The following is a 21,390-nucleotide window of genomic DNA, read 5'->3' as shown; positions in this document are numbered from 1 at the left end:
AGACAGTTTTAAAACACATTCAGGGATGGTGACTCATCTACCTTACATGCACAGGGCAGGCTTTTGCTTATGACTCCCTCTATGGAAAACTCTTTCATTGAGTTACATACAAAAGGAGATGTTAGTTATCTGTCTGTATGAGTGGATAATACTGTGGAATGTATGTTATGTCAAAACAGGGAGTGGAGTGTGCATTTGTATAGCACCGCATTGTTTACAGCAAGCTGGATATTTTTCAGTGCCTTATTCCTGTTCCCTGCTTGGTAGCTTGCCATTCTGTAACAGTGAGTTTAGCAGCTCAGCATCTATAATATAAAGCCCCCAGTTCATATGTGCAGCCATAATTCAAGCCATAATACAAGTGGTCTTGTTACATGATCAGAAAGACTTCCTGTTTCTATGTGCAACTTATTCCCAGTCCAAGCAATGCAACTAGCTTGTGAAAAGCATGTATCTTGCAAATTCTATATGCTACCTTCCTATACTTCATACACCATGTACTCCGCACTGGCACAGATCTGCAGTTTGAACTACATAGGGTATGGTTTAGTGAAGGTAGTGCTGTGTTACTAATTGAAAGGGGAATATACATGTTGGAACTAGAGCATAGAAGCTTTTCTCATAGTTTAGTAGAAGGTGATCTAGTTATCCAGGCAGTACGCATAAGGAAAAACAGAGCTCTAAAAACCAAAAACAAAGCAAAACAAAAAAAAAAAACCCACATGCTTGTACAACAACTGTTTTGTGGTGTTCAAATAGCTTATTTAAAGATGGAAAACATAAATACAACTCTTTCAAGACTTGCATGATAGCTGTTGTATGTTTATGACACGAATTATTATTAATGAAAAATGTTTTGATAGTGAGGCAAGGAATACTGTCAGGGATTACAACAACTTAGAAAATAAATGCTTCTGTTCCTTAGCTGAGATCCCTCTTCTGTTCAGGAAGTGTATGTGGAGGGTGGTTTTGAGGGTTGGGGGAATTTAATTCTGGTCTTAAACTGAAGTTTCGTGTGTCTTGATTGTCTAGTGGTAAATTATGGAGGAAGCATTAAAAGATGCTTGAGCACAATGTGCTTTGCACTCAACTGAAGTACAGTCTAATATTTACCATGTGAATTCAACAGGGGGAACATTTTGAACTTAGTGTGGGAAAACATTGTAGATTGTCCCCGACTTGCTACTCTAACTGAAAATATATAATAAAGGCAGATGAAATAGGTGATTAGTTTTTTACAGTGTACTGTTTATCCATTCTTAACACTTCACTTGGCAATAAATACCAAAATGGATTTTGAATGCTATTATGTATTGCATCATAAAGTCTTAACAGCTATTGCAAATGCTATGAGGGGCAAGGAAAAGAACTTCTGGTAGGTACTGTGCAGAAAGTGTGTGAAAGCACTGTCAGCCTTACCCACAATGCAGTGCTTTCAGGTGTCCTGATGGAGCTGCACTGTGTCAACCACAGGCGTGCTGCTCCATTGCAGCCTGCAGGAACGTGCGAGGTAGCATCTCACCCTGAGCATGGGGTCCGGGCAGCCTCAAAAGCAGCTGCTGAAGTGCAGAGGAATAGCAGTACTTGTCAGTGAACAGGGAGAGTGGTGTCAGCCAGAGAGAAATGGGTTGAAGGCACAATGACCGCAGTTGGTTTATGTCTTTGTTTTTAAAGCTTCTACCTTAGGATAGTTGGGTCAGTCTGCTGTGGACTGGTTGGTCGAGGTAGGTGAGAGGATGCCTGGGTCTCATATGCTTGGAGAGCACTGCGAAAATCTTCCCTGTTCATCGAATAAATGTGATGAGTTGTTAACAAGTGTGGTGTCAAGCAGGGCAAAATGTAATTCTCTATTTTTTTTAATTACTGAAATTAACAGAATATGGCACTAATTTCTACAGCTACCACATCTCCCCATCCCTGAACATGAAGCTTGATTTGTGTTCTTATTAACTTTGTCCTATAAATGACCTTGCAAGGAGAGTGATTCTAGAGGCTAAGTGAAACAATGTCTATATTTTCTGAAGCTCCAGGCTAAGTTTTATTAATGTAGTGTCTAAGATCTTTGAAGTTGTGACTTTACCAGGAAAATCATAATCTCCAAACCTTTATTCATAATGGGTATGACTTCCAGGGGGAACAGAATACCTGCTGTGCTAATTATTTCAATTATCAGCTACTACTAAAACACGTAATGGATTTTCTCTGCTTCCACAGGTAAAAGGCATGACATTATGGAACTTAACTCTGATGTTGTGAACTTGATCTCCCATGCTACACAGGAGAGATTACGAGGGCTCCTAGAAAAACTAACTGTAATTGCTCAGCACAGAGTATCAACCCATAAGGTAAAGGAAATCATTAAGCAAGTTTTGTGCCAAAGTTTTCCTGCTTTACCGCCTTCAAGCTAAACTTCTTCCAAGCATAGGTACATCATATGCGATATGTGATTCTTTTCAGTGTCTACTGAAGGCTGATTTTCCTTAACTGTTTAATAGCCTCTAACTATTCTTTATACTTTCCATTCAACTTGTTAGATAAGCACTCTTAAAACCAAATGTAAATGCATTTGTAGTTTTCCATAGAAATGGTGGCTGTCATGTAAAAATCTCCCTTTTACATGGTAAACATAAAGCTATTGGTCGTTGGATTGATTTAGGGGCTTGCATTTGCTTATTTTGTTTGCTGCTGATGGAACCATGGTACTTCTCAGCAAAAGGCCTAGAGAATTTGAGTATTTTATTTTCAGTTCCATGTGAAAGTAGAGACCCTTTGATGTTAGTCTCAGGGATTTTTGTATCTCCAGTGTTACTGAAAACCTCCTCCCTGTGGTATTAACTTCACTGAGTATGAAGGAGGTCTGATATCACTGAGCCAGTTTGCGTGGTACGAATAGGAAGCATTAACTTACAAAAGACCAAGCTAGCACTTTGAGACTTTTCTTTACAAACAAAGGTATGAATTTATATATTTTTTTTTTTCAATATCAAACAGGAACTTTATTTCAATATAATAAGAGCAATCAACTGACAGGATAGGAGTTATTTTTTTAATAGAATCCTTTTTATAAGCTTCTAGATAATGAAGAAGCAGTATTAAAGAGCAGGAACTGTTTGGAAAATTTGAAGTATTATAATGACATCCCAAGCAGCTAAGCATACCATTCCTTGCCAGAAGAGTTTTTAAAAAATTCAGTGCAGAGGATGTGTACAGTTTTTATGAGAAAACTTTGTTCTGTGTTGTCTTCAAAGTAGGCAATGCAGTATATCTGTGAGCTGAAGTGAGGTGGAAGCTGAAGTCTTGAGGGGCTCTGGTAGCACTCAGTGCCTTGTAAATGCCAAAGATGGCAAGAGGGTTTTTTTGGACAGTGGGCTTGGAGAGACTGATTTTCCTCAGTGAAAACAGAGGGAAATCTGGTTGGTTTTGATGTGATTGAATTGCCAGAAGCGAAGATAAGATTGTATGTTTGCAATAAACTTCTTCTCAAAAAAGAAAAGAAAAAAAAAAAGAAGAAAAAAAAAGAGGAAAAAACTGTACTGGTCATGATAATCTTAGAGGCACAGGTGCCCTTTTTCAGTAGGAAGGTGGTATTAAATTACAGGTGAATACCCTGGAAGATTGCACTTGTGATTATTCTCACATGAATAATACTGCAAATATGCTGATAGGCTTTTAGAAATCTATGTTCAAGAGCAGAACACTTCAGGGTCTTAGTGCACTGGTATGTATTTGTATAGGCCTGTATTCTATCCCCCCAGTGCTTGCCACTGCTGTCTTTTATCCCTCTAGGCTATAGACTCTGTGGACTCCATGCATTTCAGAAAATCATCCAGACACTTTACATGAGGGTTGGATAGTTGCTCTGCAGGGCTTTTTATTGGCATATATTCATTAGAAAAAGAGAGTATTGTGACAGATGTGGTGAAATCAAGGTAACTATACTAGGGTAGAAGCTGTTGTGAAAGTTAGTAATTCATGGGTTAATACCAAGGAGACCTTTTGTATTGTATTAGGCTTGTGCCTAGCAGCTTCCATCTGATGACTAGCCTTTCAAAGAGATTTGGCAGGTTAAAGGCTTTGTATCACAGCTTGCTACTGTGTAGACTTTCCCACTTTTGCCATTTTTTGCTTAAAAAGAAAAGAAAAAGAAAAGCCACACACTTAATTGTAATTGTAAGTTACTAATTTAATTAGTGTTGAACTGTTCTGGTGATCTGTATCCAAAGCAGGGAATAGCCTTTTAAATTGCTATAAGCTGATGTCTGTTCTGCAGCTCTTACTGCGATTCCTTGAGAAAGGCCTAGTAAGACAATAAAGACAGTCAGCTAAATGGTTCCATTCCTCAGCTGCTTCCCTTCTGTGATCTGGAGAGCTGCTGAGGTATGAGTGTGCCTGTGACATCATATGATAGCCAAGACCAGAATTAATAGTGACAACTAAACTGTGTAGTGATTAAAAATGTTTTTGCTGTGGATTGGGTTTAGCACAGTATCAGACAACTGTTCTGTGTTTCCTGTATTTGGAGCCATGAACTCCTGGCTTTGAGAGTTGTATGCTGTTGTAAACCTGGTTTAATGACAACACTGTCTTAGTGTGCAGTATCAATGAAGTATGGCATCCTGTCAGTATGGCAATATGATGTTGCAGCTCCTTTGGTTAAAGGGGTAAACTCTGCTGTAAATGCTCCTTGATGTGAAAAGTGTCAGCATTCCTTTTCTTCTTTTCTTTCCCTTGCCCCCTGCCCACCTCTAACCCATCAAACTGCAGAGAGAAGTAACTCCTGAGAGGTTTAGAGACTTTTCTGCTTTTAACTTGGCTTAGGTAAAGCTGAAGCTCAATAAGTTCCCACAGAGTAGCTGATCCTCCGTAACCTCTTGTGTCCGTACTCTGTCCTTAGCAAGGCTTTTCAACATGCTTTGAATTGTTCAGCTCCTGGAGAAGAACTGTTCTGTATGGGATTCTTCCAGCTTCACTCCTGGAGGACTGAAAAGAACGAAGCTTCCGCATGTGTGTTTTTTTTTTGTGTACCTCTTGACATAAAATACTTTCCTAGTACCAAACTGGAAATACCTTAGATTTCAAATTCATTTAGAAGTACATGACAGTCTAGAAAGGAGCTTGCAAACTGTGAACAAGGTGTACAGCTTTCCCTTTAATTTGTAGTTGGATGTTCTCACATATTTAGGCATGCTCTGTATTGTGGTTACTTGCATTACTTGTCACTAACTTAAATCCTCAGATTCTCTCCCTAATTACAACCTGTGTGTAACTTCAGTTTTTGCAGGGGTCACACTACTGTAGGTGAGGTCTGTCTGGCCTTGTGTGAAGAAATTCATCCATTTATATGAACAAAAACTAATCCAGCTTGCTTCCTCATAGCCATAGCGGTTACGAGGTATGTGCAGGTATAGCACATATACAATGTAACGTTTTCTGTCTAAGCAATTACAGTGCTAACAGAAAACAGAATAAGCTTGTTGCATAGAAAGGACAAAATGTAACTGGAGGTTCTTAAGAAACTTCAGACGTGTTAAGCCTCTGTTATTAAGTAAAAATTGTGTAAAATAAATAAATAAATCCTCCTAGTTCTTGTCCCCTATGGCTTTATGATAGTGCATCGGGGTACTTCTCATTGGGTGGCTTGCATCACTAATTGGCATCGAGTCTTTGATTGGACTTTAAAAATGTAATCATCTAACCCTGGCTTTCAACATTCCAGAATGAAGCGTTTCTAAACTTCAAAAAATAATCTTCTGGTAATATGGCTTTCTCCTTTGTCCTGTTAAAAGGATTGCAGCATGGTGGTGGATTATAAACTACTGCTCCAAAACAAATTGTACTTGTGCTGAGGCTGACTCATGGAGTGTGTGTTTTGTGGGGAGCAGTAAAAAATTGAGAGCAGTAACAAGAGGGAAGAGAAAGGCTTGTCAGACTGTTTTGCAGAACCACAGACTCTTCTTGAGAAGGACAAAGTCTCCTTAGTTGCAACACATGGTGTGGTCTGAGCCACAATTGGTGATACGTGACAATGTGGTGGCTCACTGAAAAGAGCGAACAGAATACAAGAAGAGGGATTGATTTCATGCTTTGTCTGAATTGTGAGAATTGAGTTTGGAAGACAGCAGTGACTCACAATGTGACTTTTACTTTTCTTCCAACTTTTAGAAGTATATGAGTGTGGGAAGAATGGTCTGAGTATACTGTGTCTGAAAACTTAAGTGTTTGGAAATTGAAGTCACTGATAGTTTATATATGTAAAGTACACCCTCCCTTAGAATATACCTGTAAAACATCCTGTGCTTGTTCCATAAGAGTTGCATGTCAGAGTTGCTTCATTTAAGTGTGAGATTGGATGGAATATAACGAAGGATTGCTGAAAATACATATGTTTGGTTGCTAAAAGCCTAAATATAAATTTAACAGGAAAAGAGAAGATCACAAAATAACAGAGACAGAAAACTCTAGGATGTACATTAGAGTGGTTTAAATAAGTATCTTGATTTGCTTGATGTCCTTTGTCCAATGTGTATATTTCAATACCCAATGCAGAAGAGCAGAAGCAGTAAAAAAATAGATTTTCATGGCTGACAACGTTTTAGATCTTTCCTTCTGTTGTTCTTCCTTTCGAGACAAGCTAAATCTAAGTTACTTAGTCTTTCCAAAGGGGAAAAAAATGATAAGAAAAGCAAACTACTGATTGCTATCTGTTTATGTACATACTAAAATGACTGTAGTCTTGTTTCAACGCATACATGTTCAGTTAGTGTTACAACCAGTCAATAATGTTCATTTGGCCCAACTTTGAGCTGGACATTGGACCAGGTGACTTTACAGATCACCTCTCAACATAAACTATTCCGTGATTTGAAAGCATCCCCTGATGCAGAAATATATATTTCTGGAGCTACAATAAATTATGTACAATCACCTCACATTCCCCACCACAAAATTAATATAACCAGTTTTATTCCCCACCAGGCAAGGTTTATTTCAAGTTCTGGATTAGATGGCAAAAACGTCAAAAGTTTGGGTCTTATGTTTTTATCCACTGTCTTTAAATGGGAAAGTATGATGATCTATTCTCAGTTCTGTTCTTTTTCCTCTTAATAATCCATCCAGGAGACAATCTTGTTTGTTTACTGGTTATGAAATTTATGATAGCCTTTCATAAAGACTACAATTCTAATATTATTATAGTCAATAGACAGTAGAATGAGGTGTTAATTTTGTCAATTGCTCCATAACCTCTTGCTAGTCACAGATCCAAAGAAGCATGCTTGAGTGGAGAGGAGATACCACCTGAAGTCTTTCTAAAGCATCTTACATTTCTCAGCTTGAGAAAACAGCATTATTTTCAGGCTGATTCCATTAATTAGCTCTAGTGGTGTATAAAAAGTCCTGTTCTCTTTTCAGGGGAGTGATACATACATTGTATCTAGTGACACCAGAGCACAGCTAAAATTTCTTGAAAAGCTTGATCACCTAGAAAAGCAAAGGAAGGATGAAGAGGAACGTGAAATGTTGCTACGAGCAGCCAAGGTAAGAACATCATTTCTTGCTTTTAAGAGCTGAAACACTGGCCTTATAACTAGTCTTTAATGTTTAGGATAACTCAAACCATACAGAAAAGGGTTTTAGGCTTTTTACATTCTTCTAAAAACCATAGGAATTCTTTCAGATAAGTAGGTAAGGAATTCTTTCAGGTAAGAGTGAGCTCTTCTTTTGATTATTCCTTCTGGACAAAATGAAATAAAAGTAATATTCGCATAGCCATAAACTTCATTTATGGCTCAGTTTTGAGTTCAAAAAATGCCCTTGTCCTTCTCCACACCTGGAATTTGGGGAGATTTGCTGCCCTGACAGGTATATTTCTTTTCTGTAGTTAGATCAGAGAGTTCAACTTTGAGCTGGTACACTTCTGAGAATCTGAGCATCTGAGAATCAGAACAGAAATAAGTATCCTTCCCACTTCCCTCCCCACAAGAGCAGAAAAGAAAGCAAGCAAACAGCAACAAAAAAACCCCAACAAATCAGTAGATCTTGCACAATCACATGAGACTCGATCCTCTCCTATTTTGTTGTTTTGTTTTTGAGCTGACTTCTGGATCCCCTTGGGTGGAAATGTAATCCAGACTGGAAAGAATCAAGTTGTACTTGCAGAAGTACAGAATTATGACTCCTTTTCTTTCCTGCACTTCCTGTCCTTTGTAAGTGTCTGCTGCTGACATGAACAGCATCATGCCTAGACTGGACCTGACTGACAGCGTTAGCATCATTTTCAGTTTAATCTTGCTTCAGGCTGGAGCAGAGGCAGCCAGCCCAGATGGGGGAAGGGGGAGGGGAGGGTGTATGTATGTGGAGGGGGAGGGGAGCCAGTCTGGATTGAGGCATTCGCCCCTGGAGCGAAATCTTTCAATCACAGGAGAAAATTGTCATTTATTAAATATTTAATGTATGTATGCTATGGTGTTTGGATGCTAGTGATTCCTATTCAATCTTTTTCTTGTTCCTTTGGTAGAGCCGTTCCAATAAAGAAGATCCAGAGCATCTGCGTTTAAAGCAGAAAGTGAAAGAGGTAGGTCTTTCAAGTTACCATGCTTGCCTTTGTGTGCTGAGAGAAGGTTGGCAGCCCTGTCCTGGCAATTAGGTCAGGGTTTATTTTGCTGTTGCATACCATTTGCAGAGGCCTTGGGGAAGGACAGGAACTGCTACAGGCAAGGGCAGTGCTTTAAACGAGGTCAATGAGTTATGAGATCTCTTTCAACATTTTATTTTCGTAGTTCTAGTCTTGTTTAGAAATGGCTCTTTGTAAACTACAGCAATACACTTGGTAGGAATATAATGTGGGATTAGAAAAAAAAAAAAAAAAGAAACTTTGAGATTTAGCATCTGGGACTGTACAATAGGCTACATTTTTCCAGGGTAATTGTTCGTTTTGTAAATCTGATACTGCTTATAATTCTTTGGCTGGGAGGCGGTACTGGGATTTAGTTTAAATGGAAAACGCCTCTGGCTTTTAATTTTCTGGGCCCAGCAGTTTTCTGTTCTGGAATGGAGCCCTTGTTTCACACAGTTCATGTTTAGCTGCAGGGGTTTTAGTTTATAGCTTAGACTGGTTAAGCTTTTACTCCCAGAGGCCTCTGCATAGCAACTGTAGAAATCAACAAATAAGTTCATTTATGTCTGCAGCCTCCTCTCAGTAGCTGACTTTTTACATTTCCCAATATCCATTTCCTGACTTTTCTAGCCTGAGAGAAAAAAGCTCCACTAATTGGAGCTTATTTTAATTGAGCCTTAATATTGGATCTCACTGGAGTTGCCCCCAGAGCTACTGGGAACAGAATGAAATGAAAGTACCTAAGGTTGAAGATGTGTGTGTATGTGTGTGTGAAATTTTTCACTTGACCTACAGATTCTTTTCCCTGCTGAATAAATCATCAAGCCTGTTCACATTTCTGATTAAGGATCTGACAGCACATGATAATAAAGACAATTGAGGTGTGAGACGTGTGATACAGAGCTGAAGAAATTGGTTTCTATAGTTACTTGACTGATTTCATGCAATTTTTAAGGATCTTTGTGCTAAATGAGTGTGATTTTCTGAGCAACCTTTTTCCTTAACTGTGCTTCTTGAACTATGAAATTTGTTGTTGCTTAACATTGCTGCACTTGGCTCCTAGGTGCCAGGAGCAGCAGCAGGTTATTTATGAATGCTTTAAAGGCCCTTATTGTTTGGATTAATGTAGGAGCTGAGGCAAAACAAATGGAAATCCAGTAAAATAGTATTAGAATCAATGCTCTGGATTTGCACCAAAGAAGAAGAAATTTGTAAAATGAGAGGAGAGAAAACTTGCTTTACTATCTATCTTTTAATTCCTTTTCCCTCCTTACAACTCCTTTTTCATGCTTACAGAATAATCAACCAGTACAGAAGTTGCCTTAAAGCCCTTTCCAGTTTCCCTCGTTGCCACCAGGTTCAACAATCAGTGGGTAAACGCTGATTTGTCTTGTCTTGTAGGTGGCCTTACTTCTAGATCATATGATTGTTTTTGTAGTTTTCTTATTGAACCACTGCAAACCTGCATTTTAGCAATTAGTTTATGCAACTACTTTTCTCTTTGCCTTTGAACAATAGCATAGAGGGTCTTGAAAAATATTCCATGACTCAAGATATTTAGAAGGAGGAAATTTAACAGTGTACTTTGGTTCTTCTAGGTATACAAAAAAGCAGCCAACAGAGTGGAGAGGACTGCTTGAGTATAAAATCCTCTAGTTCATATATCTTACGAAGACATATACAGGAAAGATATCTTTCCTATATCTTATCTTGTGCTGGATTAGCACTGCCTTAATCGTGCTTGTCCTGCATTTTGTCTGTGCTTTGCCAATCACAGAGTGGTCTCCAACTGCTTCATCATAGGAAAAGCAGGCAGATGTGCCACTTTAGACAATGAAGATCTTTTCGTGGGTATTGCCTTACCCTCTGCTCTCCTGAGTATGGGGCAGCTAGAACTTCACCAGATTTCATGAGCAGTGCAGGAGACCCACCTTCCTGGTGCTTTCTTTTGTCTGTGTCAAGGTTAAGTTGTAAGAAGCCCACATGAAACTGGTCAGTCTTGACACTTTATTGATGGTTAGCTCAGTACAAAAATGCAAGTGCAAGTAGGTCTGCAATAAGAGCAAAATTGAAATTAACAAACATCCTAAACCTAAAACTAGTGTAGGATGTGCTGGGATGAAAGCCTGAAAAGGCTCACCATTATCATTCTTACTGGTCAAGCTATGAGTGTAGCCTGTTCCTAGCAAACCAAAGGTAGGAATTGCAATTCCTTTCTCAGCTGGAATCGAATCCCTTCCAGGCAACTGTGGTTGAGTATCCACTAGAAAGGCTAATCTAATTGTCCCTTTGTAGGTCTTAAAGAATGAATATGGGTCTTCCTTCTTCAGAGCTATCTTCCGTATGCTAATGGTGACCTGCTGGGACTAGGGAAAGACTGTGGGGTAATGGCACTGGACATTCTGGATGTTTTCAAAAGCAGTGTTTCCCAAAATATAGGGTGTATATTGTAACAATGAATACTTTTAAAACCAGGATGTACTGTCATCCAGTAGCTGGGGGCAGCTTCTTGAAATTGCTGGAAGTGCATCCAGAGACTTGGTAGTGGATTCTTTTATCTAAAAGACTACGTAATTGCTGTGACCTTCTTGTCCCTTTTCGCATGACCTATTACCTAAAACTTCCCTTATGATAAATCATTTGTTTTGCTATATTCTTAGGCTACATAGCTGGCTATGAATTAAGTCTTTGACTTCTCCCTTTCACCTGTTTCAGCAAATTTTAATAGCTACAGAAAGTGCACATTCTTTGTGAGACAGCTGCTAGGCTTGCCTGAAGCTGCTCCTTTATCCACTCAAGGATTTTGTCCTTACTCACCTCATAGGCCAGCTCTTTGTATAACTGCATTTCCAAAGCCTGGATGAATTGCCCCTGCTTTTCATTCACCCTTAGCTGCAGGTTCAAACTGAGAGAGATGCAGTCCTTGCTCTGTCCTTGATGCTTGTACTTTTAAAATTCAATTTTTTTCAGGTGCTTTCTGATACTTCATGTTCTACTTCCAACTATACTTCTTGTTATAAACAATATTCAATTGATGCAATTATTATAGTTGTATTTACAGCTTATCTCTAGCTTCCTTTCTTTTTCTGAAAGGAGACCACTTAAGTAAGTGTAGGATGCTATCAAGTCAGCAAGCATGGTATATGCATAGTACATCAAAGACGACCTGTAAAAATGGCAGTATGCATCAGTGTACTGTAAACTTAAATACAAACTCTGATTTTTTTTTTGTTCTTTGTCATCTTGAAAAGTGAGTCTGTTTGTACTACAGCTGTAGGAAGTTTAAGGTGGAAACTGGGCAAGCCATTCGGATTTTGTGTGTGCAAGAGTGCTTCTTCACGTTAAGCAGGTGAGCAAGTATCGTACTGATAGCATCTTTGTTTAATCCATATTAGTGGCCTTCACCTCTGTTCTTACCTTGATGCACCCTGCAGTGAAAAAGGTGAGCAGCTGCATATTGAACAAGGGGAAGAGCACGTGGAGTGCCTACATGATGATAAACAGCAAACTTGCTTGCTTCCTCCCTGGCTGTTCTGGCAACTTTGTATTCTGATGACTTCACAGGTCTTTCTAGTTCTTTGTTCCTACAAGTTATTTTATTATGATTTTGGTTCAGATGTTAAAAGATGGCAGCAGATGAGATACTGAGAAGATTCAATTTACCTTTCTCATTAACTGTTTTGGAGGAAAAGATTGAACACTACTTTTCTGTAAAGACAAAATAAACCCCACAGAAAACACTGAAGTCAGCATGATTCCAGTGCATTCCTGGGAGTTATCTAATGGCTGGAAATGCTGTTGTTCTGTGTTATCTTTTTTCAAAAATCATCTCACTTTATTTTGTGTGTCCATCCTGACTCTTTCTTTCTCCCCTCACATTCTCAAATAACTCTAACTCAATTCTTCTCCCTACCATCTCCATCTCTCAATTTTCGAGCTATTGAATCATTTCCTTTCCTACCCACAACTCTTCTGCTGCTTCTATATTTAGTTTTCTGAATCTAATGGTTGGAATTCTGTAAGACTACTCTTGTGGCAGGATAAAATAAAATTCTTCAGTTTCCTTTCCAGTGCAAAAAAGCAAATAAGATGTCATTGCCATAAATGGGCTTTTCATGAGCTTTCATTGACTTCCTGAGAGCTTCAACTTAATTACCTGATTTATATTGTCTTTATTTTTCTGTGGTGTTTCTTACCTGCTTCTATGGTATTTGAAAAAGCATGATTATCGAATAGGCATAATTGTTTGTTGGTTTTTTGGTGGTGTTTTTTTTTTTTTTCCCTGCAATAAGAAAAAGATTTTTTGAGCACCTTCAGGGATGGTGAGTCCGTTGCCTTCCTGGGCAGCCCATTCCAGTAGTTGACCACTCTTTTGGAGAATAAATTTTACCTAACACCCAACCTGTATCTCCACTGGTGCAACTTGAGGCCATTCCCTCTTATCCTGTGACTAGTTATATCGGAGAAGAGGCTGACCCTCAACTTGCCACAATTTCTTTTGAGGCAGTTGTAGAGTGGTAGGGTCTCCCCTGAGCCTCCTGTTCTCCACGCTAAGCAATCCGAGTTCCCTCAGCTGCTCCCCTCAGACCTGTGCTCCAGACCCCTCACAGTTTTGTTGCCCTTTTGTGGACGTGCTCCAGAGCCTCAATGTCTGTCTTGTAGTGGGGCGGCCAAAACTGAGCACGGTACTCCAGATGCAGCCTCATCAGGGCTGAGTACAGGGGGATGATTGTTTCCCTGCTTCTGCTGGCAGCACTATTTCTGATACAAGTCAGGATGCCATTGGCCTGCTTGGCCACCTGAACACACTGCTGGCTCATGTTCAGCTGAGTATCGATCAACACCCCCAAGTCCATTTCTTCTGTTGTGGTAATGCAGGTCCGATGGCAATGATGAGCAGTCTTCTCACAAATAGCATCAGAAACAATGAAAACTATGGGGAAGCTGATAGCTTTGGCAGGGTGCTGTAGCCTTTTATTGGCCTCACAATAAAAGTAGTCTCAGCTGTGTCTAACAACATGCATAAAGAGAGCTTGATGCTCTTGCTGCTGGATACTAGACACACATGAACTTCTCTGGGCCTCTAAGTAAGGCAAACTGATGGGATGCAGAGGTTGAGCATACTCCAGTTGTTCTGGAGCACAGAAATACATCAGTATTTGTTAAAAAGCCAGAAAAATGAAATAGGCAATCCAAACCTGAGAAATTCTTAATAAGAATGGGCAAAATTAGGGTGCAGTAACTTCTTAACTCCAGGATTTTTTTCTTTAAATCTTTATTTAAATCTGTAGGTACCAGTTATTTATACGTTCGAAAATGTCGAGTATCTACTGAAGGAGAAGCAAAATAAAACTTTTCAATTTTTTTCTAACCTGTGGTTGATTGCTGCATGGTTGTGTTGCTAAAATTTCCAAAATATTTTGCAGCCTTTATGGTATAAATATTTAAGGCATCTGGTTTTGGAGGATGCAGCTACTTTCAGGCCTGTTTTGCTGCTGAAGCATCTATGTGGAGTATTAAATTGGAAGAAATCTACAGTAGTTGGTAGTACCCTGTAAGTTAGGCTGCATATCAACTCAGTGCGTGCTATTCTGTCTTTCTACTTTTAAATTACAACAGAGGGAAAAGTCAGTCAGAAACTAATTGTATGGCTAATTAAAACAGTTTGGAAGAAAGCAATTGCAAGAAGAGAAATTGCATTATAGGAAGAGGAGAGGATGGTAAATGTTTAAATATGCTGCCTTCAAATGTCAGTTTTCTTCAGAGAATACCCCCCGTATGAGAACTGCTATTCAGCAGCATTCAACCTGTAGGGCAGAACATTTTGTATAGGAAAGGTAGAGGCCAGAGGCAGTAATGCTCATTGAGCTTTATGACAACCAGTATGAGAGACACAGAACCGAAAACAGATTTTTAAGGTTTGTTTTTCATTTTTGTCACAAGTTTCTTAAAATGCTTAAAGGGAGTGCAGAAAATTGGAAAGCTTTCTTCCAAAGACAATGAAAGGGAAGAAGCAACTGAGAACGGGATGATTTAAAAACGTTTGATGGGGGACACAGTGAAACACAACAAAACTTCAACTGAAAAGGGTGGTTGGAAAAAAGAATGGATAAAAAGGTGAGAATTAATTTCAGTGTGTTTTGTGCCCCACTTTAAAGAACTGAATGTTGAGGTGCTTAAAAACATTTAGTAAGGGGCAATAGTATGTACACGTGTGTTTGGCTGCAAGCTAGTTAGAAGGAACTGTTGTCATTTGGTGACTGTTGCTTTGACTTATCTATAATATTTTGATATTAATCAACTTATTGTTTAATTTCTTCACTGTGGAAGCTGGAAGAATTTGTGTCTTATACCTCTTCTGTATGCCTGCAGCCCTTACTTTTTTCCTTCCTGCAAGTCTTACACAAATTCTTGTTCATCTGCTGTAGTGCTTTTATTACTCCTGATGTACTTATTGCTGGGTAGCACACATAAGCCTTTAGGCATACATTAACTTGTCTTCAGCCTTCCCTGCTTTCTTTTCTTCCTGGCCTTTTCTTGCCAGTTCTTCTGTTACTTTAAATATTTTATTTAATCTGTCCCATACTCTGTCAGTCTACAGCTTCGTATGTGGAGACATCCCAATCCTTGCTCTTTTCTTGATATTAAAGTCAGTATCTTCTAGATACACTTTTTAGTCTCTTCCCTTGTGTCAGTTAAAACCAAATCCAGAATTGCAGTGTTTAGCTTTCCATCTGTCTTAGCACCATTTCTTCTGAGCTCATTTCCGTACATCTCTACTTGTTACCACATTGCCAAGACTGCTTTTTTTTTTTCCCCAAACATAACTTCCTAGCACCTCGATTTTTTTTTTTTCTTCACTTCTCAGAATTTTCTCAGTGTTTTTCCTAATACTTTTGTGTATCAGAACTCCTGCAGATGTGGGCAGTGGCATGCATTTCTTGAGGTGCCTGTCATCTGCCAGCATTGTGCTGGATGACTGCTGTTTGGCTCCTCTTTAACCTCAGACCTGTTACTGACTATCTAGAGAGTAAAGGTTTTGTGCACTTTTTCTTCTGTGAAAGCTTATACCAAATATGGAATCGTGTTCTGCTTTGTGACTGAACACAAGTGCTTTTGTTACTCCTTTTCAAAAGTGGAGATGCATTCAGCAATTCTCTCCTTTTTCCTTACTTGATATTAGTCACCTGCTGCCATTTGCTTCATGGATTACTTGGTGTTAATGAGTTTATTTCTAGTAGAGAATACTTTTTCTTTCCTTCTGTTGTGCTTAAGAGATTCTTCCTTGCAGGTTTAAGGAAAACTTTACTAGATTTACAGGGTTTGAATTATTAGAATCATAGAATCATAGAATCACCAAGGTTGGAAAAGACCTAAAAGATCATCCAGTCCAACCGTTCACCTATCACCAATAGCTCCCACTAAACCATGTCCCTCAAAACAACATCCAGCTTTGGAGCTTTGATAATGTGATCAATCACATGTCATGTAGTTTTTAGCTCAAAAGGCTTAAAAGCAACATGTAGTATCAACTTCAAAAAGTCTCAACGCTTCATCCCAAGTGCCTCTTGTTGTCAGCTTGAAATTTAATTGTTAATACTAAAACGCCACCAAAAATGTCACTGATGTAACAGTAAAAATAGATCTTGCATATTTTCTGTGAAATGTGGATATGAGGCATCGTGACTACAATTTCTGTGAGCAGAAAAAGAAATATTTTCCTCAGTAGAGGATTGAGTGAAGAACAGAGAGGTCAATTTGAAAACCTTTCATTTTGTGTGATTACAGCCATGCTGCAAATGCCGTTTCAGTATAAGAGAGGCCTTTAAAACATACCTTACTTTTTGATTTGTGCTGCAGGTCAGATTAGCTAAAATGGTTATTGTGTCACCCTAGAGATTCCTGCTTGCTGCAAGACCAGACTTTAAACCCTATTTTTATTATTAAAAAGGCCAGCAGCAACAAAGACTATTTTACAAGTTCTGAGACGTTTTCATAGCAATTTGATCTTTATACACAGGTTTTTAGAACTCTTTGTACTGTAATTCTTCGTGTATATAAAATTCAGAAAAGGGGGAGCAGGAGCACTCATCTGCCTCTTGCCTGGAGCTTGTCCCCTCTTCACATTGATCCTGAGGACTGAATTTGGGATGGAGTGTGCATTTGTCTCCATGTCATGGCGAAACAGCAGCATCTTTCAGTAGATGAAGCAGGTCAGCTGAGGGAGAAACCTGTGTTGTGGGTCAGTGTATGACAGGTTCACCCTATCTCTCTTAAATTGCCATTATACTTCTGTCTTGAAGACAAAAAAAAAAATCTGTTTTCAAGATACAAGTCTGAATGTGACAGTTTCTATTTATATCCTATTTTATTCAGAGATACTGATACTAAAAAAAAGCAGTCCAACGATGAGAAACAATGCTAGATGTATTTGCTTTGTATTTCAATAAGGTGTATTTACTAGTCTTAATGCCTTTTGCATATTGTAGTGATCTTTCTGCTTTGTGTGCTACAAATATGCCAGTTTTAAAAAAAAAAATTGACTCCGCCTAGTTGCCTCTTGCTCTTTCCTAATTTTGTTTAGGAAAATGCAACAATAGCTAGCCAGTCAGTATCCTCAGCTGTCCCTTCATGTTATCTTCACCATTTTCTTATCCCCATCCCTTAACCGCTTGCACAATGTTTGGGCATTAATGCCACACTTTCAAAGGGAACAGAGCTTGTTGAAATGATGATTTTGCTGGCTTTGCTGTAGTTTGGATGATTGCCTTTATTTCTGAATGGGAATCTGTTGAGTACATTATGAAACTGAATGTTTAAATTTGTTTGTCTTAATTATGATCTCAAAAAGAAGTCTAAGATGTCTAGAATGCAACAAGACAGCAATTTCCTTTTTTTGTTGTTTCTTTTTACTCTGAAGCCTGTGTCTGGTTCTGACTGATTTGAATGATCCGACTAGTTACAGAGTGGAGAAGTTACTGCAGGAGCAGATTATAGTGTATAGGTGTTCCCAGCATCATCTTGGGACTGCTTGGTGAAAGATCCATCAACTCTGAAACATTTTATACAACATGTTTTATACTACCAGCTGGAGGTAGCCTTGGACAAGGTGGAGCACTAACACTTCTCAAGTTTAAGTGATAAATAAAACCTTACAATCTCTAAAAATGTTCTTGTAAACAAAGTGGTATAACTGGAAGAAAAAAATGCTTTGAGGGGAAGGTACTAAGCACACAGAACTATGTTAATTTTGATGAATAAAGTTGTATATGCTTACATTGAGCAGAAGAGCAAGAATAGCATGTGGTAAGTGAATGATGGTATCTAGTGTTGCAGAAGTACTGCTACTTTCCTGTAAGCAAAAGCCTAAATACTGTAATCAGTGCTGACTTGTAAACTTTGCTGTTTACATAACTGAATTATTTGACTCATTCTCAGATAAGAAAAAAGGCAACTACTCATAGCAGGGTCTTCATTCCCCAATTTCTGTTGAAAAATCTTGAGAATGTGTGTTTTTTTTTTTTTTGAGTTTTAAATGGAAAGATATCCATTTAGGAATCATTCTCTGAAGTGCCTTTTTTTCTTTTTTCGTCTTTTTTAATAGCCTAGCTAATTCAGTGCTCAATGTGAAGCTGCCAGCATCAGTAAAATAAGAACAAGCCTATCTTAAATAAAATGGTAGAAAAAATGACATCAAAGCAAAATTACAAAAGGGGAAAAAAACCCTCCCTTTGCCACTGACCAAACAAACAACAGCAACAGTATTTCTTTATTGCAGACTCTAATTTATGTAGTAGTAGCAGGTGAAGGAGATAATTAATGTAGGAGCAACAAGCTCAGGTGGTCTTTCAAGTTGATTTTTTTCTCCAAGTGAAATCTCAGCTGAAAAGCGAGCAAAAATAAAAGCAGTGTATTTCAGGCTTGATAAGTGAAATAACTGTACTGACTGAATGAGGAATTCCAGTTAATTTTTTAATGACTGGGGGGGAGGAAGGGAGGAGAACTCGATAATTTGCTGCCATGCTGTGGCTGTGTGTTCTTTTCTAAAAACACGTGCATGCACACGCATGCAGAGAACTCCGGTCCAAACAGATTCTGTAAGTTCTGAGAGCAGGGAGAGTGCTGGCTGAGGAACTGTTGAAATTGCACGTCAGATGCCAAAAACGTCAGATACCAAAGACTGGTATCAAACTTAGAGGTTTGTGTTGAAGGACAAACTCAGCCTGATGAAATAGAGAAGTTGTGTTTTCTTCAGGGAGAGTTTTCCCTTCTGCCTGTGCTCCCAGCTGGACAGCTGAAGCATCTGAAAGCAGTGTAGCTGTATTAGCAAAGCGGCAATCCAAGCTAGCAAGTCTGTCAGCAGTCTTGCCTGGGTTGAGCTCCAGAACAGCTGGCATCTATTGAACAGAGCAAAATAGTATGTATCTTGAAGTGCGGACATATGCCTTTCTTTTTCCTTCTTTCCTTCCATCTCTATTCCAGAGGCTATTTCCTATCCTCAGACATGTAAAAGAAAGGGAAGTCTTACTTTGTTACTTGAGATTCATAAAAATATTGTTGAGATCTGCTGGCTACTTGGTCTGGCTTTAAATAAATAATCCCATCCTAAGTCTACCTAACTCAGGCAGAGGTTGTCTATAAGAATGTCTTTGCATTGAGGGATTTTGGAGGTGACTGAAAACCAAATATATGCCAACAAGTCTATATGTCTAACTTGTGTGACATGTTTGGAGATTCAAATATTTATCAGGGGAGGGCAGGGGAAAACATTAGTGAACTGAAAGCATCCTATTTATCTAAACAGTGAGATATTTCAGAGTGGTTACATCAAGCTTATGGTTGGGGAAAAACAGCTTGAAGAGTTCTAGTGAATTCACAGTTGTGAATTGATATTGGGTACTAAGCATATTCTTATTCCATAGAGCTCAGTAGCTTCAACTTATAATACTAATGCAGTCACATACATCACTTCTGACGAAATGTTCTCTGCTAATCGGCAGTGGTTTCTGATGTAAGGAACCAGCAGAGAGGCTCCTGTTGTGACTCCATTGATATTACAGCACAGTCTCCATAAAAAGCATTATTTATGCAGTACTGCCTGTAGGACTGTTAACATTTCAGGAACAACTTATTGGAATTTGTCAAGAGTGTCCAGAAAGACAGGAAATGATGCTGTCAAATATGTTCCTGATATATGCAGTATATATATGCAGTAAGCATTATAGAACTGTCTGAAACAATGATTAAAAAAAATAAAACACTAGCCTTTTAGGATACTGTGTACTGTATTTAATGTGTTTTCTTTTTGAATTAGATGCAACAGTTGGAATTAGCACAAATGCAACAAAGAGAAGCTAACCTTACAGCTTTGGCAGCCATTGGACCAAGGAAGAAGAGACCACTGGATTCATCAAATGCTGGATCTGGGATGGAGGTACTGAGATGGTTTGCAATGACTCACATGATGGCATTGTATCTTCATACTGAACTATTTTCATTCTTCCCTGTAGGAAGAAATTCCTACAGGGAAAAAGAATTTTCTTTTTACAAAATGATTGATTACCTACAGTAAGGAAACCAGTTCATGTGTTAGATACTTGTAAGGGTTACTTCTGGTAAATTTATTGGCATGTTTGTGTGCTATATCCAGAACTATGAAGAATGTTGTGTGTTGACTGGATCAAGTGGCTGCTCAGAGAAACTTGTGGAGGATAATGCTGCTGTACTAGTCTTTTGTGGTAGCTAGATGTCATAGCTCACCAGTTGAACTCATGGTAGCTTTGGGTAGCTTTTTGAAATGAATGTGGCATTTGTGCACTTCTTTCCATATGCAATGCATAGGGACTCTTTTTCACTATACTCTGAGTTTGCCTTGGCTGAATCACCAAAAAAAACCCCACCGTAAATAAATACATAAAGCTAGACCGTTCTCTTCCTGCAGTGAGTCAGATCTCTTTTTCTGTCTCATCCAGCACTTTAAAATGCCTTGAAGGTGCTTTCAACAGACCTTGGTCTGAACATATCTCTTAATGTTCTGCTGGAGATTAACTGTTTCCAAAACCTGGAAACAGTTAATGAGGCTGCTGAAATTCTTTCCAAGAAGACTGACAGCCTGCTTCTGTTAGAAATCATCATCTTGGCTGAGAATGGGAGAAGGGTATTGCCAGCTGCATTGCAAACGTTGCCAGATTTGCCATTCTTTCTCACGAGGCCTCAATGCTGCATGAGTGAATGGCTGCTTGGCCTGTCACCTAAGCACAATGAGTAGAAGCCCCAGGAAGTAACTTGTGGTGGAAGTAGTGCTTTTCCTGTCTTAAGGCTTGTTTTCAGAAGCTTAAATATATGCTTGAGTGAAAATACTCTCATAGTTTTGTATGCTGGAATCTGGGAAGACCTTGTATAAAGCTTAACTGATATTTGCAACATAACTGAGACAATTGTGGTATCTGGCCTGTTGGTTTCCTTTCAGCCTGACAAAAGACCTCTCTAAGGAGGTGGGGTAAACTTCCTTTTTTTTCTTTATGTTCTGTTAAGGAGTCAGACACACAAGTCTTTAAAGGTTCACTATTTACTGCCAGTAAAGTGAAGGAATTGCTATCTAAACAAGCAATAGAAAGCAACATGATAAGCTTTTGAGTAGCTACTCTTCACTTCTCTCCTGTTTTTTAATGCATATTCTCATGAAGCTGGAAGCACAGATTATTTTTTTATACTACTCCCGGAAAGATTTGGAAAACAGCGTTCAACATAAGAACTTTTCCTCTTCCTTTTCTCTT

General features: G+C 38.8%; 1 protein-coding gene across 4 annotated transcripts in view; it reads left to right on the top strand.

Moving 5' to 3' along the window:
* Positions 1-21,390, top strand: part of TAF4B (TATA-box binding protein associated factor 4b) — a 72,485-nt gene that overhangs the window by 39,371 nt on the left and 11,724 nt on the right. For all 4 annotated transcript variants that reach the window (XR_007376047.1, XM_048940283.1, XM_048940284.1 and 1 more), the window contains 4 exons: positions 2,215-2,345; positions 7,411-7,536; positions 8,516-8,572; positions 19,929-20,048. Coding sequence is in view for 3 of the 4 variants with exons in the window: in XM_048940283.1 (XP_048796240.1) it covers positions 2,215-2,345; positions 7,411-7,536; positions 8,516-8,572; positions 19,929-20,048 (434 nt within the window). In the remaining variant the exon portion in view is untranslated. The remainder of the gene's footprint in view (positions 1-2,214; positions 2,346-7,410; positions 7,537-8,515; positions 8,573-19,928; positions 20,049-21,390) is intronic.

The sequence above is a fragment of the Lagopus muta genome, chromosome 3 (genome assembly GCF_023343835.1).
Source record: "Lagopus muta isolate bLagMut1 chromosome 3, bLagMut1 primary, whole genome shotgun sequence".
Classification (NCBI taxonomy): domain Eukaryota; kingdom Metazoa; phylum Chordata; class Aves; order Galliformes; family Phasianidae; genus Lagopus; species Lagopus muta.
This window is presented reverse-complemented; position numbering and strand designations above follow the sequence as displayed.